At 33.6% G+C, this 26,241-nt stretch overlaps 1 protein-coding gene across 1 annotated transcript; it reads left to right on the forward strand.

Moving 5' to 3' along the window:
• Positions 1-15,052: 15,052 nt before the first annotated feature.
• On the forward strand, positions 15,053-15,921 carry LOC115714569 (uncharacterized). The gene has a single exon (XM_030643309.2). It carries the CDS (start codon positions 15,352-15,354, stop codon positions 15,856-15,858), a length of 507 nt encoding a protein of 168 aa, XP_030499169.2. The 5' UTR covers positions 15,053-15,351; the 3' UTR covers positions 15,859-15,921.
• Positions 15,922-26,241: the final 10,320 nt, after the last annotated feature.

The following is a 26,241-nucleotide window of genomic DNA, read 5'->3' on the forward strand; positions in this document are numbered from 1 at the left end:
AAATTCTTGATTTAGTTAAATATTTTCAAAAACAAAATCTGGGTATTATTTTCAATTTTAGATTGAAAAATAAAAACACTATTTTTCATGTTTCAAACCGTGTACTTATTACTTAAAGATGGTGATGTGACATTTTTATACTACCGTAATAAATCAATTCACATCATTCATTATGTCTTCCATCTGTACTAATACTTAAAAGCATTTTATTTTTACTTTAATTCTGGAAATTATTAATTAAATCATAAAACCGTACGTAATTTTGTTTTTAATATAAACATGTCACATCACTTAGTACTTTCCCGATATTGCTTAGATTTTGTTTGTGGGATTTGATTCACCTTCTCCTTCTATTAAAATTGGTTAACTAATAAATGGGTAAATATTACCATTGTCAAAATTTATTAACTATGAAATGGTTAAATTCGGAAAAAGAAAACCAACATTATTACATCAACCCAATCACGTGTACATCAACCCACCAACCCACTATATAAGTAAAGGTTATGTCTATTCACTAAGCATTTTTATCAAACCCCGTTTTACTGTTACCTACATCAAATGGACCCTTACCAAAACTTCAACCCTTTTGAAACAAGTCCTCAAAAATCCCCACCGCATCCTTTTTCTTCCACAAGACACGTAGGTACACCGTCACGGAGTCCAAGACTCCGTTCAGCGTCCATCTCAGGATGTCCTAACTGTGCAAGGCTCGAGTCTGTTCTCCACGAACACGAAAAAATTATAAAGAAGGCTCATTTACGAGCCACGGAGGCCAAGCAAGAGTCATACAAACTCGCGGAACATCTGTACCATTCAGCCCACGCCATGCAAGAAGCCAACAAGTTCAAGAGAAAAATTAGAGGGTATCATGGATGACATTCTCGACTACACCGAGGTGTCCATTCCCCACTACCTACTTCATGTGAAACAAGAATCACCAAGCACTACTCCAAGAGAAAGCCCTTCACGACCAAAGTCCCCGTTCAGAGACAATAGCCCTCCGTCTCAAAGGAAGTTCCCTCAAGTTATAGAACTTGATTGAACATCCGTTCGGTTTCAGTCGTGGTATTTTTCATATATATATATACTGTACTTTTGTTACAACTCATCTCATATGGCTGTTGAATCAACTTTTTGTTAGGCCATTTAATGAGATTGAAGCACTTCTATTATATATCTACTTGTTTGTAACTTTACTATATTATTTTAAGTTTTTTTGCTTTCTGTTTGCAGTTGTGATTTCACAATGATTCACTTCACTTTTACTTCCACAATTAATTAATGAGGAAAGTGACATTAATACTCCAAAATAAACCAAAGTACATATTTCATAACAAATACTGATCGTACAACATTATAGCTTAAAATATAAAATAACATAACTTGGACACTAACACAAAGGCATCATTTATCGTTTTTGGGAGAAGTATCCACTCCTCCTTTGTCTCCAACTTCTATATCATCTCCATTTCGGTCCTCACCTTTCTCGCCGAATCTTTCACATTGTCCTGTTCGGGTGATTTAATTGCACCAGAACATTCACCCTCATCAAACAGTGAGCAAACAGAATTAAGGATAGCCTCTTCATCATTATCATCATCAGAATCCCACATGCAGGGAAACTCATTAACACAGCAAAGTTCTCTAACTTTCTGCCCAGTGAAGCATTCTCCCGTCTCTCCATGTAGACATAAAGCAGAAAAAGCTTCTATGAAAGATTCATAACGAATTATTTTTATGGACGCATCAGAAGTAGTGTTTTTGCTTACAGCATCTTCGTACGTACTATAGATACCTTCATTTGGTCCATTGAAAATAACCCAAAGGTGGACTCGAACTCATACTTGATATATTGTAATGCTAATAACTAAGTTACAAATTAATTTCTCTATAAACTTGATGCTGGATTGGAAAACGTCTCAAGTGTCTTATATAAGTCGTGGAGAGTAACCCTATAGTACGTTTTTTAGTTAGCTGTACTCCATTGGGATGTACTCCATTGGGCAAATGTGATGTGTCAAAAGAGGGGTGCTTAAATCTCTCGAATTACACAATTAAATACACGTGTAGGCGTACGTATTATGGTCAAATGTCAACATTATTCATCAATGCCGTTTTTCCAAAAAACCTAATGTCCTACCATCGTTCTAACGTACGACGATGGTTTAACTTATAAGAAGATGTAGGTGAAGGGCCCATTAATATCAGCCCAACATAAATAAATCCCCAACATATATAAATCAGTAAAACTACCCATTCTACTAAAATAAGACATCACTTTAATACACGTGTACACGCATGGGGTTTTCATAATAGTACTGCGTTATCTTTGTAAAGTACAGGAATGGTTGAATTCATTAAAAGATGTTGGTATAGGCCCATTAATATAAGCCCAATGGATTTAAATGTGAACAACTAACCATTTATTAAAATTTTCTTCTTTTCTTAACATATTTTTTTCCAAAAACAATAAAAGTACAATGTTTTATTTCGGACGTACGAATATGGTTCAACTCATTGAAAAACTTAGGTGAAGGCCCATTAACATAACCCCAATCTATTTAAATCCCACCACCAAACCTTTCAACTCAATAACATCAACCCTTCAAATTTTTCGTCAAATAACCTTATTTCACAATTACATGTGGAATGAAATTAAAACAATTTGTACTATTATACTGTTATGACGTACGAGAGGAGTTGAGTTCAGATTGTAATATTGAAGAGGCCCATTAATATCAGCCCAACAGCTTTAAATGTGATCACCAACTCCACACAACCCTATTATCTCAGCCTTCTATACTCACAAAATCTAATTTCAATCCCCTCACCACCCTCTACACCTTACTCCTCATCTACAATTCTTACAAATCAATAACAAGCCAACATGAATGACGAACACACTTATGAATGGGAAACCATCACAGCAGAGCTAAACATCATAAAACCAGTGAATGAGATTGAAATACAAGACGTGCTAGGCAAGAGTCTCGACAAACTGGAAAAATGGGAAGCATTCTACAAAATGTATGCGAAACGGATGGGTTTCGGCACAAGGAAAGACGATGTACGACGTTCTCATGGGGTCATTGTAATGCGGAGGTGGGTTTGTTGTTCCGAGGGTTCGAAAAATCGCATCACCGGACACACCAAGAAAAAAAAGACCTCATGATGTCACTAGAACCGGATGTCAGGCAACATTGCGTATTTTACTCACACAACCGTCTAACACTTGGAAATGCAAAGAGTTCAGCACAATGCACAATCACGAGTTGGCTTCATCAAGTGAGGTACAATTTTTGAGATCATATAGAGTTGTCTCCAATGGGTTGCTTGCCCAAGTCAGGTCGATGAACTCCGTAGGAATTAAAACTGCCAACATAATGTCTCATGTTGCTTTGCAAAGTGGAGGTTACGAGAAAATGCCATGTCAACTTCGAGATGTGTACAACAGGGTTGCTGGTGCGAAGCGAGAAGAGAAGATAGAGACGGACTCAGAAGGGGCTCTGGGATTTCTTGATTGTCTCGCAGAGAAGGATCCTAATTTCTTCGTTGTCTATCAGGTTGACGACGAGAATCGCTTGGCTAACTTATTCAGGCGAGATGGAAACTCACGCGTGGACTATGTAGCTTTTGGGGATGTACTAGGATTTGACACAACCTACATGACAAATGAGTACAATAAGCCCCTCACTGTTCTCATTGGCGTCAACCACCATTTCAACACATGCATCTTCGGATTTGCTCTCCTCCTCCACGAGAAGCTTCCATCATATTCTTGGCTACTTCAAAAATTTCTAGAATGCCATGGAGATAAGAAGCCAAGTGTTGTAGTTACTGACCAAGATGCGGCCATGAAACGAAAGCTATCGTTGAACACATGCCCGATGTTACGCACCGTCTCTCGCGCTTGGCATCTCAATACAAATGCTTCGAAAAGGTTAAAGATCCGATCTTCTTAAAAACATTTAAGGATCTCATGTACAACTACTACGAGGAGGAAGAATTTGAAGCAAGATGGTTAGACGTCATCCAAACCCAACAACTACCGTATAATGAATGGTGTCAAACAACATTCGAGTCAAGACAACAATGGGCGTAAACGTATTTAAGGGGTTCATTCGTTGCGTGAATGAGAACCACACAACGTTGCGAATCCATCAACTCCGCTCTAAAAAAATTTTTAGAGAAGAATTATTGCTTGCGTGAATTTGTAACAACCATAGATATGACAAGCCTCAAAGCTCGGACACAACGAGACTGCAAATGACTTCAAAAGTAGATGCACTCGACCTCACCCACCTAATCCTACATGCTTGACCACTTACTACAACCAATGTGCTGAATTCTACACAAGAACTATGTACCACAAGGTTGCTGAGCAGCTTGATTTAGAGAATAACTATTTTGTCCTAACTCAAGAGCAAGAAGGAGAGTGGCAGTATATTCACCATTGGAAAGTTCCAAAGCATCCGGACGTCCAATACCGAGTTCATTATCGTGAAGGCCGACGAGCACTGCACTGTAGTTGCTTGCTCTATGAAAGTCAAGGGTACCCTTGTAGACATTTATGGGCTACAATGAAACGATTAAACATGAGAAGAATACCTAATTCTCTTCTCATGAAGCGATGGAGCAAATCCGCAAAGATAAATCTCCACCTACATTTTAACCCGCCAAAGACAACCACAAATAAAGACATTTACGAGATGGCTAGGTTTGGATCTCTCAGTTCACTGACTTATAACTTCACTTTCTATGCAGCGAAATCAGAGGACTCGTACAACCGTGCAAAGGAAGAGCTTGAACGGCTAACTCTAATGTTCAAGGAAGAATTTGACTTGAATTCCAATCCGGAAGGAGAGACGCCACAACCTGGAAGATATCGTAGCACCCCCAACATTATTAAAGACCCCGAAGTTGTGAGAACAAAGGGTACGGGAAATACAATGGAAGGACCAATCGGGGAGCAGATCCCAAGAAACTCAAGACATTGTCGCATTTGTCGCTCATCGTACCATGATTATCGACGGTGCCCAAATCGTCAACATAACACCGGATCTCGTGGGCAACAACCTCCAAACAATCAACCAAAGATTCCGACTCATTCAATGACCACTCCAACGCGTATTTCCCGGAACCGCCTTCCTCCACACAAGAGTCTTACTATGGTCATTCTTATAACTAGCTACTTATAGCCATTGTTGTTTTAACGTTTATGACTCTACTTATTGCTTCAAAAATTCTACATTTATATACTTCTTGTTATGTTTGCTGTGTTTAAGGTAATTCTCTCATCTTCACCAAACCTCAAAATTATTATTGACGAACAACTAAATTATGCCTAGGAAAAAAAACTGAATCTTATAAGGTGAAAAAATATATTTTTCTGGTAATTTTTAATATACGAAATATTTACAATTACAAAATTACACCAACTAAAAACTCAATGTATAACAACAAATAATTTCATCACTAAAAAAAAAATTTCTAAACAATATACTACGAAACGTAAATGAACGTACTCGGTACGTGAAATTTTGTACTCGGTACGTGATATTATGTACACTAATTTTACTAAACATCACGCAGAAATAAGTAATGTACACAATACTCTATATAATGTACTTAATTACCATCCCACAAATACATATGATCTTATGAATGAAGGAAAATACCAAAATAGCCTTAATCCGACAACATGGACCCACTGCCTACAGTGTTTTCGTACCATCAACTGCCAGGAACAGTGAAGACTGATGTACCTTTTTGTACTCTAACTAACACAAACAGTACAATTTTGTACTTTTTCCATACCTAATTATTTTATAATTAAAAAAATAAACTCCCAACCGGTAACCACACCTACAACAACCGGTTACCACTTACATTTCAAAAATTAAAAAACATTTAAAAGTACGGTGGGGCCCCCCTGCCGTACAACGGATTCCAATCCGTGTTTTGCATATATGGGCACAAAATCGGCTGCCTATATATTTTTTTGAAATTATACCTTGAATTTAGGTTGAAGAATAATGTGACGCTTGTATTAATGTGGATTGTGGACACAAATAAAGAGCATATAGACCTGATGTTGGTCACAGACTCAACACTCTAGAAGACTCAACACTCCACGAATATAGTGAGTTATTAAATTTAATTTGAATGGATATAATTTACTGATAACAGTGTGTACTCAATTCATAAAATATGGTGACTGAGATAAAAAAAAACACAACACATACCACCTATAGAGATAGACGTGTAAGAGAGAGAGAGTTGCGTGAGTTTAGAGAGAGAGATTTAGAAAATTTAATTGTATTTTTTAACCCTAATTATTCTGTAAAGTATTGTATATCTCACTTTTATTTTTTTTTGTTTAGTGTTTTGATAATGTTATAAATAAATCTTTTAATTTAATCCTGTAAAATAAATATAGCATTTATTTTAAATTAAAAATCAAACAGAAATATCATTATCAGAAATAAGTTGTATCCTTTTATTTAATATTATTGTTTTAGTTTTAAATACATTTTTTTTTTATGAATCAGTTAAAATTTCATTATACCAATAATCATTTTACAATCTAATAGTGAAGATTTATGGATATAGCCACTATACAAGTATATTTTAAAATTTCACTCTTCTACAATTTAGAAAACCAATATGTATCTGTAGCACTAATTTTTTTAAGTCAAAACCAACTAATTCGCCCTTTAATATTATTTTTAATCTTACTTACAACCACATTCTCCTTAGCAGCAGTCAAATTCTACACTGTGTCATTTCTGGCATGCCACACATGGTAAATTAGCGCTGCCATTACAATAGAGTAAATGAGTTTGCGAAACTTGCTACATTTTACTTTTTCTATTCACCTGATCAAACTTCCAAGGTGCTGCGACCTAGACTGCCAAGAGAGCCATTCTTTCACATGTTGCAAACAATTTAGTGGCAAAGGACAATTGAAAAATAAATGATCCACAGTTTTATTTATTTAATACAATAACTAAAAGATAATAATTACTTTAATTTGATTTATTTTAATAATAAAATAATTAAATAAAATTCTCTTAGGCCTTTATATGTCACCCTTAACGCGTGGGCTAAGCCCTACACGTGTGATCCATATTTTAAGGTCTAAAATTGATTTCTCAATTTTACAACAAATAAAATTTATTATTTATTTTTCTAATAAATAATAATTGATTAATTCTCATTAATATCTTATTTCAATAGAATTAAAATAAATATTATTTTCACTAAAACAATATATTTCTCATTTTAATATTATTCAAAAATCATATTATATTTAACTAATTAATTAATTTTATTAGATAAAACTAAATAATTAAATACTAATTACATAATTCATAATTGATGTAATTAATTAAAATAATAATTTCCATAAAATACTATTTTGCTCTTAAAAATTATTTTTTATCTAAATTAATTCTTACTGATATTTCTCCATCAAATTAAATCTTCCCCTGTACAGTGTTGTATAGAGGTGACTTGGGGCCATGGATCTATATTTCGAAGCTCCAATAAATACTTAATTATTATTAAACTTATTAATAGAATAATCCAGTTGAATAATTTTATTATTATTCCACTATAAATATGGAAGGGAAATTTGACTAAATATGCTTACATAACATTAAATTTTTTCCCCTAAACTTATAATTACCAATATTTGTAATCTAGGCCAACTTTAATGTTATTCCCAAATTACCCTCCCCATTTACATCACATCGGACCAAAAATAAATAATATATAAAAATCAATTGGGTCTGATGGGGTTCCGATGATGGCCCAATGCTACCCATTTTTTTTATTATTATTTTTTTTTATCTTTTTGTACATAAAAAAGTTAGCATCAGGTGACCATCGGATCATATCTGCTACTATTTTTTATTTTATGTTTTGTACATTAAAAAAAGTAGCATCAGGTGACCATCGGACCATATCTGCTACTAATTTTTTTTTTTTTAATGTTTTTGTACACAAAAAAAAGTAGCCTCAAGTGACCATCGGACCTTCGTCTTTAACCTTTACTCATTTTAACAACAGGAAGGCATCAGACCACTATCGGACCACCATCGGGCTTAACAAAAAAACTAGTTTTTTGCCCAAAACTAAGATCTGGCTATTTTCGACCCTAAATCTAACATATACTCACAAATAACAAACATTAATCATACAATTTATTCTTTTGACAACATTGCCCATCATAAATCACCAAAAAAAAAAACAATGACAAAAATTAAAAAAAAAAAGGGGCCGAATGGTTACCTTCGACATCTCGGAGGTAGTCGGGTCTCACGGTGGTCGTCTGTGTAGGCGGTGAGGGGTAGGTTCGATTTTGGTAAGGGTGGGATGTTGAGAGAGAACGGAGAGAGATAGAGGAAGAGAGAGAGTTGAGGTTTGAAAATGAGAGGGGTATTTTTGGGTTTATTATAAAGTGGTCATATTTTTTTAAATTTTGAAATGCATTAGTTTAGGCATAAAATTTTAGGGTATTTTATGCATATTTTTTCAAATTTCCCATATAGAATTGCACTCTTTGACAATATAGAATTATATTTACAAAACTCTTACTAGTAGCCCAATTGATATAATCAATATAAGTAGTTTGTCCTCTAATTATTAATTAGTTCATAATTAGAGTTGGTCAAAATTATCATTTTACCTTTCTAATTATCTATTTATTTCTTATGTACCATTAATTGAATATGAACAATTAATCTATAATCTAATTATAAATTTGAATCCAACTGTAAATACTCCTAGAATTAACACTATAAGGGAACTAATATTCGATCATTTCAGAAAGTTTTGATTCCATTATTGTATAACATGTTTCTAGCCACTTATGTTATAAAGTTCCCAAAAAAGAATTTATAAGAATCATCTTCTTAGAGAAACTTTAACGAGTGAATCAAAGAACTCAATGAACAGAAAATAGGAGTTCATGTATACTCAAGATTTAGACTGATCTACTAATGATTATCATTGTGATATGAATAACTCTTTTATGGTAAAAGATATGTTGATGAAAGATATTATTACATATCAGTCCAGTCATGTATAATCAAATCTTACACAACACTTTTACTACATGTCTATCCACATATGTGATCCGAATCAAAATCGTACACACTAGAGTATAGTGTACAGTAAATCGCACATGGTAATTCTATATTAAAGATTTCTTACTTTAATACACTACCGACTTGTTTTATTCATATTGTATATTCTAATTCTCTTGTACGCCCTTACAAGATTATACCATCTCCATATAAATAATAAATTTTTAGATATTTATTAATTATACTTCTATAATTAAAGTATTCATTTATCTTATAATTGCATTTTATATATTCTATAATATATTATTCATTAAATACTTACTTTTATGACATAAATATCAACAACCTTTTAACCATACCACCTTCCTTATTTATCTTATATATATATATATATTTATGTATGTAATACAATGTTGTATGAAATTCATCTGCTATAATTTATCTTCATCAATAAAAAGATGCTAAAAAAATCGACACTAATGTAGGGGAGCCTACTTCTTCATGTACCGTTTGTAGCGAGAATTGGATGTTACCTATTGAAAACATGACTAAGATCAATCTGGATGCTTCTATTGCTAGTGGGAATGATAGCTTTGGGATTGGTTGGTTAGGGCGTGACTATGGAGGAAATGTCATTGAAGCTGATTCAAAGTTGTTGCCTGGTTGCATACAACTGGCTATAGCAAAAGCTGTGGGAGTCAAAGAGGTTCTTAGATGGATAAAATATCAAAATCTTTCTAAAATTATTATTGAAACGGACCGTCATGTACTTGTACGTGCAATTCGTTATACACTTCGAATGAATTTACTGTTTAGGTTGAATATTTTTAATTGTAAGTGTTTACTTATATTATCTTTGTTAAATAATATGTAAATAAGACGGACAATTATTTGCCTCGTACTGGTTATTCTTTTTAGGTCGTCGGTTTGATGGGGGTTTTATCCCGGTTGATCTTCATATTGTTTTATTAGCAAATTTGCAAATTTAAAAATACATCTGCTATACTTAATTTTTGCAAAAAAAATAATATGGCTACTTTTTCACAATGGCCCACATGCTAAGAGTACCTTGAAGACACTAAAGTCAACCTTGTGACTTTGACCAAGACTCATAAATGTCAAATAAATCAGGGCATCCTTCTTGAGGGCCCCATGACACTTCTAGAGGGCTTAAAAATGTCAACCAATCATTTAGCGCTGAAACTCACACACCCAAGTGTGCCCAAACTAGGGTTCATGGGCTGCGCGAGTGTTTTTGCTCTAGAGACCTCAATTCGCCAAGGAAACCAATAAGGACTTGACTTGTTTGAGCATGAAAATGACATGGATTTATGTATAAAGTCAAAATAGCACTAAAACCATAAGAAAAGAGGAATAATTGACCACTGCCACAAGAAAATGGCAGTGCTCTCTAGTTTTGGAGACTTGTACCATAAGAGAATGGCACAGGTCACTTCTCGCGAACCATGGAAGGAACTATGTTGGAACGAGTTCCCTTGACATCAAGGAGCACGGGACAAGTGAGAAAAGTCATTTCTGACCTAGGAGTCGCCTTAGGTGACCTGTGCCATAAGAGAATGGCATAGGTCACTCCTTGCAAACCATGGAAGGAAATATGTTCAAACGGGTTCCCTCGACATCATGGAGCACATGACAAGTGAGAAAAGTCATTTTCGACTTAGGAGTCGCCTTAAGTGACTTGTGCCATAAGGAAATGGCTGTGCTCTCTAGTTTTGGAGACCTCTGCCATGGTAGAATGGCACAGGTCACTCCTCGCGAACCATGGAGGGAAATGTGTTCGAACGGATTCCCTCGACATCAAGGAGCACGGGACAAGTGAGAAAAATCATTTTTTACCTAGGAGTCGCCTAAGGTGACCTGTGCCATATGAGAATGGCATAGGTCACTCCTCACAAACTATGGGAGGAAAATTGTTCGGATGGGTTCCCACGACATCAAGGAGTAAGAAACAAGTGAGAAAAGTCACTTTCGGGCTAGGAGTCGCCTTAGGTGACTTGTGTCATAAGAGAATGGCAGTGCTCTCCAAAATTGGAGACCACTGCCATAGTGAAGTGGCACAAGTCGGTTACTACACCAGGAAGAGGAATTATTGACCTAATTATATTTTCAACATTCATGTACCAAATACAAGTGAGAGATACCATCCATGACTTCCCACAAGCCATGGGTGACCTGTGCCATTATCCGGCCCCAACTGGTGGCAATGGTCACCTTTTAGGGTTCTGGATGTCAAAATGAGGTTTTTGGGTCCCGAGACCTCCAAAATATGCCTCACCATAAAAAAAGAAGTCAAAGCACACCTCGAGGGGTCCGAGAACATGCATAGCCGACCTCTGCAATTTGGCCATGGCAGTGCTCGCAACTGGTACAAGACAACATAAACTGTCTTCTATAAAATAGGCATAACTCTCTCAATTTTTATCCAAATGACCTGGTTCAACTTGCGTTGGCAATATAATTTTGAGAAGGATCAAAGTGTGCCTCACAGACATGACTCAATTCTGAGGTTATCGGGTCTAAAATTAGCTTACAAGAAAAATTGGTGCATTTTACTCGAGAATTGGGAAATGCAGCTAAGCGAGGGTTGGTGGAGCACACTGCCACAGCCTATGTGGGGTTGTGCGCAAGCATCGGCGATCCAAAATGCATGTGTTCAACACTCCATCTTAAATTGGTGCATCCTCAATTAAAAATAATCAATTGTCCAATATTGGTGGGACATTTGCCTAGATTCAAGGAGCTTGTTATTGATATTTATTTATATGTAATATTTATTTATATGTAAGATTTTATTCATAAAAAAGAGTGGTATACATATACATGATTTGTTAATAAGATATCCTGATGTATGAGGGATAACTAACAAACCCTCTAGCTTATATATACATCAAGTAAGAGGCTGAGAAAGGGGCTAGGCCTTCATCTTCCTTTTTGACCATTTTTCTCTCTCTTTTGGATCTTCCTCATCGTGACCTTCCCCTTGAAGTTCATTTGATGACAACCAACAACACCACTTGAATTCCATCACCTTCTCCATTGAGTCCACCATACTCAGTTAACACCAATCCTCAAACACCATTGATACACACTTTTTTCCACAAATTATTGGTTTATTTTACAACCTTTAATTTAGATCATATTTATGAATATCAAGTCTCCCATGAGCCTTATATTCATAAATCTCAATTAAGATTTCACCTAAAATCATCTGCTGTACATTTATCCATACACTCTTGAGAACTTAACTTTTGTGTGTCGGATTTAATCAATAAAACTACAAGTAGACGTAGCTCCATTACCATCGCGACATGGGGGTGAACTATACTATAAATTCTTGTCCATTTAATTCTTTGCAGTTTTATTAGTCAGATTAATTCACCATGATCTTTTTTTATTTTACGATCAGTTGACGAAAAACCGCGTCAACAATCGCAATTATTTTTAGTAAAAAAAAATTATTCCTTATTAAATCAATATATCTATAATATTTACAAAGTAACAACATTGATGGTGTCCAAAATGGGTTTTCTTTTAACTATTAATACAGAGTATATATAAATTAGTATGTTATCTCAGCATGTTGACCATCCATATCTATCTTGGCTTCAAAATAATTAGGTTCATTTTTATGAGTAGATCCTAAGGATGAATTTATTCTATTAATGACAAATTTATTAAGTATTTTAAAGTGTCCAATACTATAATATAAGAAGTAACAATATTTTAATATAACAAGCTTCTATACTATTTATTATTAAATTAAATATGTGGATTTTATATTAAATTACATCAATAATATGACATTTATTTATAATATTAGACACGTTAAGATGATGATGCCGGTTAAGTTTTCTCAATGGAAATAAGTTTGCTTTGTATGCCAATAAGAGAAATGGTTGGTTAGTTTAGTTTCAGTTATGTGTAACTCTTACCTTGCCATAGGTGCATAATGAGAGGTGCATGTATTTATTTATTTATTTCGAAAGGAGAGGTGCATGTATTAACCGGGAATATAATATGTTGGGTATTTCCTTAAATGGAATTGGTTCACGAAATATAAGGGGACAATCTTACTTAACCTTTTCTTTTATAACTATTATCATTAGATTCATTTTTGTATAAATTCTTACTATAATGCACTAGTTTGACTTGGATGGTTGAATTTTATTTTATTTTACTTTTACATAGGCCGGCAGTCTCCAAATGCCAAAACAATATGAATGGAGGAAAAACCAAAGATAAAAGCTAGTGATGAAAAACTTGATGGATTATCAAAACAATAAGAATATGCATGTTCATTAACGTTCACGTTTATTTTGTCATTTACCACATAATAATTAATATATAGTATGCTAAACGAATTGCATTTTGGGATTTTGATATTTTCTTTTTTATTATTCTCAATGAATTGAATTTGGGATTGGTTTTAACTTTTAAGAACCTACTTGTACTTGATTCTTTTCACAAATGTTCACTTCTGTCCTTACCAACTAATCTCATTAGAGGAATTGAAGGTAAATGGAAATGGTTTTTTTTTCTTAGATAAAATATCATGAATGGGTACCTATAAATTCACTTTTTTTTTTGTCGGTTACCATTCTCTATCAAATAAATCACATCATATGTGATCCATTCTGAAAAAAAAAAAAAATAGTGTTGTGTGGTGTAGTGGTAGGAATTATCCTTTTTTACTTGGGATTAAATGTTTAAATCTCACCACAATTCTTTATTGGGAGGAATTACAGGTGACATTTTACGAGGCTAGCTTGCTGTGACGATATCATATTTAATGAGATGAGAATTCTTAAAGTGCATACCGATGATTTAATTAAAGTAGAATGAGTTATAAGACTCTATAATTAACACATGGTTCTCGAAATTGTCAAAACTACTGAAAGATTAAGGAAGAGATCTGTATCATATGATCTCCATTTTATTAAGAAAAAAGAAAAAGAGAAAATAAAATCACATTATGCCTAAAAGGAAATAATAGATATTTGCATTCAGGATTTTTTTTTTTTTTTTAAAAAAAAAAGAAGAAAAAAGAAAAGAAAAAGAAAAGACCTTTACTTTAAATATTCACATCTCCATTAACATTATAGACTTGAATAAAAAACATAAAAATTAATAAAGATAATTCGTGTGTAATTTAAGAATTGTTTTTTTATAATATTTATTTAATCAGTTTTTATTTTATTTTTTTAATTAACAAAGTAAAAATAATTTCTAAAAATATATTCTATAAAATTATTTTCACTTTTCAATTTTTTAATTAAGAATCAAAATTTTGAAAACAAAAAAATCACTTTTTAAATTTTTTTTAAACACTTTTAATCTTTTTTTAATCAATATTTTGGACTTCGATCTTAACCTAAATTTTAGAACCTGTACTCGGACCCTGACCCAAACCCAGACCTGAACCCCGACCCAGACCCCGAACCCCGGAATTGAACCTAGTCCCAAACCCCGATCCTGACCTGAACCTCAGACCCAAATCCCAACCTTGACCTAGACCCAAATCCTGACCCCGACACTCATGAACCTGCACCCTGAACCCCAGGATCTGACCCGGACAAATGAAAATGAAAATAAAATTTACAGTACACATTTTTATTTTCTGTTTTTAAAATTGAAATATAAAATTGGTTATATAACACATTTTGTTTTTTAAAAATAAAATTTCAAAAACAAATTTTATTTTTATTTTTGTGATTAAAAAATTTAAAAATAAAAGTTGTACAAAACAACAGTTAATTTTACAAAATTGAAACACATAATTTTTTTTTGAAAACAATTGAAACACATAATTTAGAAGGGAAAGACTGCCATTCTTCTTCTATCTTATTTTGTTCCGTAGTTATCTGTTTGTATTAATTTTAGTTTTTGAAAGGGATTTCAATTAATTATTTTGAGAGCAAAAATGAATATTAGTAGTATTATAATTCTTGTTAGAGTCACAAAATTCAACCTTAGAAATATAATAATAACAATATTAATTAACAATCCCTAATATTATTTAATGATGATTAATCCGGCTTCATTTTGACAAAGTCCACATGTCCTTACTACTATAATATATCCTCCTATACAAAAGCCTCTCTTAAAAAAACACACCAAAATCTAAAGTATCTCTTTTCCTCTCTCTCTCTCTCTGCTTATAATTCTCAAAACCCATCTCATCATAACATCTTCCATAGCAAAGAAAATTTTGGTTTTCTTTCATTTTTTTTTTCATATGGGGAAAATCAAAGGTGTGAAAGAAAGCAAAGTGGGTAGGATTATGAGAGCTCCTTTAAGGGCTCTTATTAAGGCCAGAGACTTATACATAAAGAGCATGACTCAGTGCTCAAGTCATTTCGATTATGGAGCAGCCATGGGGTGTCCAACGGCTCATGTCAACACCACTCTGACGAGAAGCTTCAGCACCAGCTCGGTCAACTCCAACAACAACAATAGTACCCAAGATTTTAGGGAACTTGTTAAGGCTGCTTCCACAAGGACTCTAGCCAATAATAAGATCATCAATCATAATCATCAAAAGTCTACTGTTGGGGTTGGTAGTAGACCACATAATAAGTTGCCCAAAAGTCGAAGTGTGGGATTTGGTCGGATCGATGAAGACAAGGCTTGTGATGAGTTTGAAGAAAGAGATGATCAAGTGATGATAAGAACAACTTCTACTGCTCATGATGCTTATCCAAGGAGCAAAAGCTATGCTGTTCATAGGAGAACTTTGTTTTAAGGAACACATTACATGTTTTTATTTTTTTTAATTGCAAAATTAATGGAAATGTTATTTCTTCAATATTGTCTTCATGTTAATTAATTGCATAATTTAAATTTTCATGGTTTCTAGCCAAAAAAAAAAAAAAAGAAAGAAAGAAAAATATTGGTTGTTGTTGCTTTGCTGCTGATGTCATTCTCTGGTTTGAGAGATATGATTGGTGATGGTACAGATTTTTTTTTATATTATTATTATTTATCATTATTATTTTCATGAAGAGTAGACAATTAATTTACAATATCAATGCTATTCTATGTTATCATGAGAAATTAAGTGCATTTAATTTATGAATAACTTCTCTGAAAAAAAAAAGAAACTTTTTGTGATATCAATCTAGTATTCAAAGAAAAAAAGAAATTAGTGGAGAGCATGAAAAAGACTACAATTTGGAGACTATTTTTTTCTTTTTTCCTTCTTTCCAAAATAGTCTTTTTACATTATTTGATACGGTTATAGTAAGTCAATTATTATTTTTTTTCTTTTTTCCTTTCTTTGATTGGATTTAAAGTCAATTTTCAAGAGGGTGAAAAAAACCACTTACTTTCTTACAAAAAAAAAGCTTTATATCAATTTCCTCTCCCCCAAAAGCTTATCCTTATCTCTTTTTTCTTTCCTTATACTCTCTTTGTTTTTTAGATATTATCACACATTTCAGCTTACTAAAAAAGAATTTATAAATATAACTATTAATAATCTATATGTTTATAAAAGAATTTATATATTTGATTGAAAGGGACTGTTTATTGTGGTTCAAACTTTACAAAGCTCATTATGTATGCTTTCTGTTTTTGGTCATTTCATTCAAGATTGTAAAAGCTGTATTGATGTATTGGCTATGTATTAGATGATTTATCCTATTAACAAAAGTTTCATATTTTCAAAAAACAAAAAGAAAAGAATTTATAAATATTACTATTTTATTTCCTAAAAATAAAAGCCATGTATTCAAATAATAATAAAAAAAACACACGAGCTTCTTATTTCCCTGAAGATTGTATTTAAATTGAGTTTTCTATGTGCTCTGATTTCAAAACTGTATATTGTTGGACAATTCGTATTGATAAAGTCTTATTTTTTATTAAAAAAATGAAAGCTATTTATTCAAATTCAATTTCAAAAGGGGTATTATCATGGAGGAAAAAAAATGACTTTCTTAATTTCTTAAGAAAGAAAAAGAAAAACTACAATGGACAATTGTTTCATATTACATTCTGGTCCATAATTTTAATTAAAAAATCACTTATAAATCTTATTCAGATTTTATATGAATGCAAGTTTAATCATGTGTATCAGGTTCTAAAAAAAAATCATGTGTATCAAAGTTTGAGAGGTTTTTTTTTTTCTTTTCAAAAGGATGGTTTGATAAAGAAAAAAGAAAAAGGCATGGAGATTAATTAACATAATGTTATGATATTTAAGAAAAAAAAATCAAAGATGAAATGCTAAAGGGTGATTTGGGTTCACACGGCTCGGTTGGATTTCTCGGATGTGTTATATATGCGGAGAAGCTGCGGTCTACTGTTTGGCCGTCTCGCTGGCTATGAGTTAGGGCATAAGTTTGTTATAGTGGAGAGTGACTCGAGATTAGCTATCAATGCTCTCAATGGGAAGGAGTTCCATTGGGCTCTTGATAATATGTCTCATTTTGTATTAAGTCATCTCCCTCTTTTATTTGTTGTAATTTTTTTTAATGTTAGTAGGTCTTGTAATTTTGTTGCCCATAATGTGGCAAAGTAGGCTTTCACCCACTAGTTGTACTGATCTATTTTGATCTCCACCTTACTGGAGTAGCTATTTTGTAATGACCGAGAAGTCTAACTTTTGCTTTATCTAATGAATGATTACGCTTATTTTTTTTAAAAAAAAAAATGCTAAATATTTCTTTTAGTGAAACCAAAATTATTTTCTGAAGAATCATTCAAAAAATAAATGCCAAACACTATATAAAATGAGCATTAGGCACCAATATTTTTTTTAACACTATGAGTACTTAGTAACTTTTCATAGTATATATTAAGTTAATATTTTTTAAAATTAACTTATAAGAAAAAGAGTGCAAATTTCGCCAGTGAGCCTCATAAGTAAAAATAAAAGGACCAATGCTTCAGAGCAAAGTCATCGGACTGATTCTAGAGGCAGAACTGCACAGAAAGAAAAGTCTCATGCATAGGCGCGAAAGTCTTCCGCCAAAAAAGATAGAAATTATCTTGCGAATTCTAGTAGTTAGAGTGATGATGTGGAGGAAGTTCATCCAATATCAGATGACGAAAGTGGAAGTCTCTCAATAAATGATCTCCAGGCACGACTGAATGCTAAAAGGGAAAAGGCAAGAAACAAGAAAGCCAGGCCTCATGGAGATAATTTGAGAAATCAAATCAATGACTGAATCCGCAGAAGAGAGTCTAAAGAGTGGGGGTCCTAGGACCAAAATGGGAAGGGCCGTATGAAATTCAAGAAAAAGTATGTGATGGAACGTATCGTTTAAAACGAATGGATGGATAACAAATTCCAAGAGCATAGAACACGGACCACCTGCGGCGATATTATTAGTGAACTGGGGGTGGTCGTTTCCTTTCGTTTTTCTTTACTTCCATGTATGCCTCAAGGCGGGAAATATTAAATAAGAACAGAAAGTATTTCCATTTCAATTTTCACTCTATCATAATTTTTAGTCTTGCAACAAGTTTCTAAGAGTCGAGAATCTTAATCACTTAGGAGGTAACATATTTTGTACTTCTCCAAAAAAATTATGTTGTAAACCAAATTAACATTAAATATTAGAGTATAAAGTGTAGCCCAAAATCAGAGCCTCAGGGAACTGGAAGTAAGTAACTATCATACCATATTTTCAAAGTTAATAAGTTTACTAAGTTAATTCAGGTTGACTAATAGAAGTACAGGCTTCAAAAATGATTAACTCTGGTCAATCAAAACAAAAGAGGTTCAAGCTTCAAATATAATAAATTCAGGTTAATTAGACATGCATTGTAAAAAAACAAGTCTTTGAAACCAGAAATTTAAGGATCTGGAAGTAAGTAATACTTACTAAAATTTAGGAAAAATTATTTGTTAAAGAAAAACTAAGGTTTAAGCATAAAGTCGAAATCCTAAGGTTCAAGTCATAGGAACCAGAACCTCAAGGGATCCGAAAGCAAGACTAACTTAGCAAATTAAATTCATCCAAACGATCAACAAATACTTGGTGAATTTAAACATTAAGTATGTAAAGCTTAAAATTGTCATAATATTTACATACAAAAGCTCTGCGACAAGGGCACAAATATTGTCTTCACTAAAATAAAAAGGAGGATCCTCGTCCCCCAACACTGAAATTATAATATTGCAAAGAGATAAGTTTATAGTTGAGCTAGATCAGCAGTTTGTAGAGCTGTACACGGGTCGGGTTTTCAGGTAGTCGGGTTCGGGTTTTTATATTTCGGGTGTTGGAAATGCACAACCGAACCCGATTTTCAGGTGGTCGGGTATGGCAGGTTTTGGGTCGGGTATATCGGATTTCACGTGGTTAGGTTTAGGTATTATTTGAATAAATTCCCGTTTTCCTCTCGATAACACAAAAAAACATGTATATTATATAATACATATATATGGTTATAGTTAATTAATATATATATAATCGATAGTATATAATAGCGGCTATTGTATCTCACGGTGATGGAGAAGCAAAACATTAATATGTGAAATTAATAGCGGCTATTGAATTGCCATTAGTACTATATATACAATATTTATTATAATAGTATAAAGAGAAGCAAAACATGTGCAATTAATAGCGGCTATTGAATAGCCATTAGTATTATATATGTTATATTTATTATAATAGTATAGAGAGAAGACAATATAGAGAAGCGAAAAGTCATTCCTCTCCGAGCCAAAGAGCCTCTTCTCAACAGTCAACAGGTCCTCCCTCTTCCACCGCTGTAAGACTCCTGTGACTCCGACTAGTCCCTCCGCCGCCATCAAATTCTCCACGTCAGCGATGATTTGGGTTCAACATGGTCATTTTGAAGGGATTGGAATACGAAATTGAAATTGATATGATGAGTCATGAGTGCCTTAAGTCATTTTTTTTACCGTGAGCAGGTTACGGGTTAGAGCCCGACCAATAAATAACCAATTTTTGATACCCAAACCCGAAACCCATGTGGGGTATTTTCGAGTTAGACCCGACCCGACCACACGGGTTTTTAATTTTTTAGTTTTTTTGGCAGCGGGTCTAAATGTTCAGCCCTAGCAGTTTGCATAGTTGAGTCAGGCTGATCATCACCTAGAACATCACTGGCTAGAGCAGTCTCTAACGACAAAATGAAAGATTCTTTTGGGTTTACATCATTCAGGAGAACGGTCTCAAGATCTTCTTTAACAACATCCTTGGCAGCTTGCTTTGCAACATCGAGTTCCAAAGATGAAACAAGGTGACAACCAATGATTTCTTTAGATCTTCTTGGTGCTCCACCTTAGAGTCAGCTCTTTCCTTCTCTAGAAGGGAATTTTTCTCCTTGAGCTCCTTAGCGTAAGACTCAACCTTTGCAACAACAGCATTTTTCTTGGCCTACTTTTTAGATTCATCAACAACCTTCTCAGCTTCTTTAAGTTTGGCCAAGAGATCAGCCTCAGAGATCTTGAGTTTGTCCAGGACTGCCTTTTCAAAAGTTTCTGTCTGCTGCTAGAGGTCTTGATGGTGTTTCAGCTTCCTCTCCAAATTGACAATTATAATGATCTTGTCGTTAAGGGCCTCAGTCTGGCTATTGTAGTCTTCAAAAGCGGTGGTTAATTTTTCTCTAGTTCCTTGACTTTCTTCTCAGCATCTACAACCTTTTCTTCTAGAGTGGGAATGCGAGATTTCATCTTGTCGTATAATTCTTCGTAGCTCTCACCATGATCCCTCTATGTCTTGGCAGAAGCTTTACAGCTGGTAACAACATCATTGAGGGAGGCCTTGACTCTTTGCTTGACCATAGCCTCAACCCAAGCTTTAGCCTCATTTAGGGCCTTGACTGCTTCTTCTTTCTTCTGCTCCGAATTAGTATGTTCGACCTTTAAGACTTTAATCTCATAGGACAACTTAGTCACAAGAGAAGAACACATCTCTACCATAAGACTCGCCTAAAAGTTGACTAGAAATCATAATTGAAAAAAAGGTCAAAAAACCTACTACATCAATCTGGCTCTTAAGACTGTTTGCTACGAAAGTTGGATCTCCACTCATTGTAGCAAATTATCAAAACCTAATTTGCTACAAGCTGCAGTATTTTAGTATAATAAATTCGCCACAAAAGGAGCAAGATCTGAACCCACTCTAGGCCAGAGCCTTTCAGCAACCTCTTGACGATTAAAAATGAGAGGAAGTGGTGTATTTCACTTAGCAACATCAACAAATTCAGCTCTTTTCTTAGTCAATAACAATGAAGTTTTTTTCTTCATTTCGTCATACTAAGTGTCGTACCTCTTCGCAAAGAATTTTTCAACCGCCTCCATCTGGGCACGATCTTCTTTCGACAACAAAGAAGGGTAGATGGGCAAAGTGATCTTGAAAGGGGGAAGAGGTGGAAGATTTGTTCTATCCCTTGGCAACTAAATGAAATGAGCATGGATTGGTTGTGATGGTGGAGGCTGAGAGCTGGTAATGTTGTTGTTGGAATGAGTGCTCTACTTATTTGGCCTCTCATTTCCCTAAATGTCCGCTCCTCTTCGTTCAGAAGACTTTGAAGCTTGCTTCCTGATAGCAGCCAATTACTGAAGCTTTTCTTTAGCCTCAGCTCTTCTTCTCTTTCTGTCTCCACCTAGCTCGGAGCTAGACCTTTTCCTTTGAGACCATCATCCTACTCCATCGTCCACGATAATTGGTTTCTACTAGAGAGGAACTATCACCAAGGCGCTGTCATTCAGTCCTTCATGAGAAGAAGAATTTACTGTTGCTGAAGAGTTTTGGGGACGGGCAACAATTTCTAAAGTCAGAGCCTTAGGAATAGCTTCCTAGCCTTTGGCCGGAAGTGCTGGCTTCCTAACTTTAGCATTAGAAGGCTGCCCAGCCTTCCCTTTACCTCGGTTGCCCTTGGCAGTCTCTCTGATCTCATCTAATCTCTTGGCAAGGGTGCCCAAGAATTTGTCCACTAGACCCATCTAGAATACGAGTGGGTTCTCTAAAAATAAAGCATATAAATGTCAATCCCACGAAAGAATCAAACAAAAAAGATGAAATGACACACAAAGGCAATTCAGACCGTTTATTCTAGCATATTGGGGGTTCCCTCTAGCAAATCAGAAGATGTCTTCCTGGTCTAAGAAGCTTCCATATTGGAAGAATCCTGGATATATCATTTCATGAAAGGAGTCTACCCTAATGATTTCTTTTGCCTTATCTTTATATCTAATTACTGGATACTTATGGCCATCTATACGCAGGAAGTTAAGGTCAAAATTGTCCTGGACAAAACAATTTAAGTAGGCTAAGGTTGGAGCATTAACTAGACGGAAGGTTGTCTTACCACTTCCAGATGTACTCACTTCAGGAGTACCTTCATTTAGGATAACGTTTCTAAACTAGATTTCAAGTTTCTCTCCTTCACTTAAAGCCTCCAAGAAATTTTGGCTCTAGTCTGCCAAAGATTCATGATCAGCCTTGACAGCCTTTAGAGTTACCTCAGTGGTAATTGCTGCAATAACTTCCTTAACATCAAGAGGATCACCAAAATGAAGATCCCGGATGGGATCGTTGCTCTGATGAGAAGCTAGTAAACCAGCTTCTCAGAGATTCTTAGTATTTACAAGCTCCCCTATTTATAATGTTTTTTTGAAAAATATTGGTAAAAGGTTTTCCTTGCCTCGATCTCTAGAGTTAAAAGGGAAGCAAGGAATGAAATCTAGAAATAATACGAGGGTAGAATTAGATATGTTCCAAGAGTGAAAATAAACAAAAGAAAAGTCTAGTAAATGACTATACTTGTAATATTAAAGTCGAGACTGAGATTTGTCCTTTAAGGGGAATAGAGGTGTAGAACTAGTAGACCTAGATGTCGTAAGTGTACTTCACAGAACTGACTGGGCAAACCAAGCTTTTGGAATGCTTCTCTAGCCTTTAGTAGATGTTATTTGTAATATCTGTATCGAATATAAATTGTACTAAGAGCACTCATATTAGTGTAGCTAAAATCGCTCATATTTAAATTGTTAGCTAAAAAATGATAAAATAATGCTATATCAGTGAGCTAAATCCTTCTTCATTTTAGCTCAATTCATTCTTAGAGCACTTCTAACACCTTCTATACTCTATTATTTAGAAAACATCTTCAAAACTCTACTTTTTCTATTTTACAACACTTTTACATTACACCATACATTAGTTTCTTTAAAATACATCACAATTTTTTTTTAATATTTTAATATATTTTATTCACTTCAAATGTATAATAATAATAATATATACACATATCCCCATGCAAAAATAATTATTAAAACTCAAAATAATTAATAAAGTATGTTTAGAGCAATGCATAATATTCTATAAATGTAGAGCATAAATATTAAATTTTAAAGAAACTTTAAAATGAAAAATGAGTTTAGACCATCTGTTGTAGCTATTTTTAGTATAGCTAATACAAATTAATCATTAATAAAAAATTGATAATTAATTAAAATACCAAGAAAATCGATGGCTTTTCAATGATTTTGTCTTGTGTGATTAATTTTGTTATATTTTGTACTGGAATAATATTTTGGATAGTTTATCGATGGTATATCGATAGTAGGCTGATATTTATTTTCTCTTGGTATTTTAATTGATTAGCGGTGGTTTATTGATGGTAGGCTGACATTTTTTTTCTTGGTATTTTACTTTATTATTGATGGTTTATCAACAGTATATCGATGAAATTTTGATAATTCTATCTTGTGTGATTAATTTTGTTTTTTTTTTCCTATATTTTGCCCTGGAATAAAATTGTATTGATATACCAGCAAAAAATTATTAAAAATTATCAGCCTTAGCTTTGGTACAATATAATCACTGAAATAATATTGATATACCATCGAAAAAGTATTAGAAATATTCATCCCTTTCCTTCTTACCATAATTATTGAGAATATATGGATATGTAATAAAAAAAGCATCAATAATTTGTTAAAAAATTCAGTTTGGCGGGAAAACCAGATCTTACCATTTTAAAGTAAAAAATAAGCAAAATAGCATCAATGTAAGCAACAACTACACATATATATCGAAAATAACCTACATAATAATCTAAATTAAAAACTCTTTGAACAACACTTCCACATTATTGAAGTGAATGTGTGTGATTTTTTTTATGATGAAGTCCGACCGTCCACTGAGAGAGAGAGAGAGAGAGAGAGAGAGAGAGAGAGAGAGAGAGAGAGAGAGAGAGAGAGAGAGAGAGAGAGAGAGAGAGAGAGAGAGAGAGAGAGAGAGAGAGAGAGAGAGAGAGAGAGAGAGAGAGAGAGAGAGAGAGAGAGAGAGAGAGAGAGAGAGAGAGAGAGAGAGAGTGTAAACAAAAGAATTATTTTGTATAGATTAATTGGATGTCTAAAGTTTAATATGGAGTATTTTTTTAAGTATTTTCCTAAGAGAAGTTCTAACACTTGCCGTATAGTATATTATTTTCAAAATTTTGAAAAAGCTACTCTATTATATTATAATATTTTCACGCACAACTATATAAGTTATGAGTTTTTAAAAAATTATATTCACTACTTTAATATTCTCATTAATCAAATTATTTTGAATAAGGGCTGAACATCGGGCGGGTTTACCGGGTTTCGGGTTGGCGAGTTTCGGGTTCAAAAAATTGAAACCAAACCCGGACCCGAATAGGGTACGGGTTGGCGGGTTGGCGGGTCGGCGGGTCACGGGTTGGCGGGTTTCAGTTGGTCGGGTTTAGCAGGTTGGCGGGTTGACCCGATCAACTCAGCCAACTCAGTCAACTCTTTAAAAAAATTAATTTTTTATTCAAATAATTTTTTTTTATTTATTAAATTAAGCATATATAATATAACAATTTGTTCATAGTATCTACTATTGAAGAAAAAATGCATTAATCAATCGAACCAACAAACAAACAACCTATTTATCAAAGATTCAAATCAAACTTCATATTCATGTTCATGAATCATGATAAAAGTGAAAACTAAAATATTTCAAAATACATCCATATCCAATATCCATAGTCCATAAAAATCTAAAGTCCATATTATATATAAAAACAGTAATAAAAAATATATATAATATATTTATAAACCGGGTTGGCGGGCGGGTTCGCGGGTTCAACTCGAACCCTGGTACCCCTAAAATCTCAACCCGCCAACCCACCCGAAGGGTACCGGGTTGAACCCAACCCGCCCGAAACTTTTTTTTAAAAAAAAAAATTGCGGGTTCACCAGTTCAGGTTCGGGCGGGTTGCTCTGGTTCAGATCAAACCCGCTCAAAATGTTCAGCCTTAATTATACTAAAATGAATAATTCAAATTTTGTTAGAGCATCTCTAATTGAGTGCTATAAATATGGTGTGTATATATATATATATTTTAGCCTGTCATAAATTGAACTCGAATAATAATATATAATGGATCTAAATTTGACACTTACTAAAAATTATGCTAATTTGACATTAACTATAGCATGAAACAAATCAATCTCATTTTTTTTTATTTACTCTTTTGCCACTTAATAATATAATTAATAACTTTTTATACTTTTATTTATATATTTAATACAATTTTTATATACTTTTATTTCTAGTGTATTAGAGTATAATTATAAAATTTGGACTAAATATAACATTCACTTATTTTTTGAGCCATATTTATCATGACATTAATGATGGTCTTACTTCTCAATCATACTAAAACTTTATATTATATGAGAAATGTTAAAAGATACAAGTGGTATTTAGTATCCTCTTATATATCATTATCATTATTGGTCTAATTAAGTATTAGGTCTCGTATAGTTTAATATAATAACTTTTAGAGAGTATCACTACCTAATCATAATACGACATGTCTAGATGTACTAAACACCACTCTCGTATCTAATAATTAACAATGCTCATATTATATAATATATTGTAGTACGGCTTTGCTGTGGGCACAAGTAATCACTAATTCATGAAAATGATGGAATAAGCATGGTATGGACAATGACAAATCCAATTATCCAAATAACTAATGGTACAAACAGATCTTGATTAATTAAGCATGTAAGATTGATGAAAACGAAGTACAGAGAAGAACAGGAAAGAGACAAAGAGAGAGTATTGATGAATGAGGAATTGTTCTTCTCATTATGAATAACAGATCAGTATATTTACAT

The sequence above is a fragment of the Cannabis sativa genome, chromosome 4 (assembly GCF_029168945.1).
Source record: "Cannabis sativa cultivar Pink pepper isolate KNU-18-1 chromosome 4, ASM2916894v1, whole genome shotgun sequence".
In the NCBI taxonomy this organism is placed as follows: Eukaryota; Viridiplantae; Streptophyta; class Magnoliopsida; order Rosales; family Cannabaceae; genus Cannabis; species Cannabis sativa.

Coding starts and splice junctions, on each gene's coding strand:
- LOC115714569 (XM_030643309.2), top strand. CDS start 15,352: ATGGGGAAAATCAAAGGTGTGAAAGAAAGCAAAGTGGGTAGGATTATG.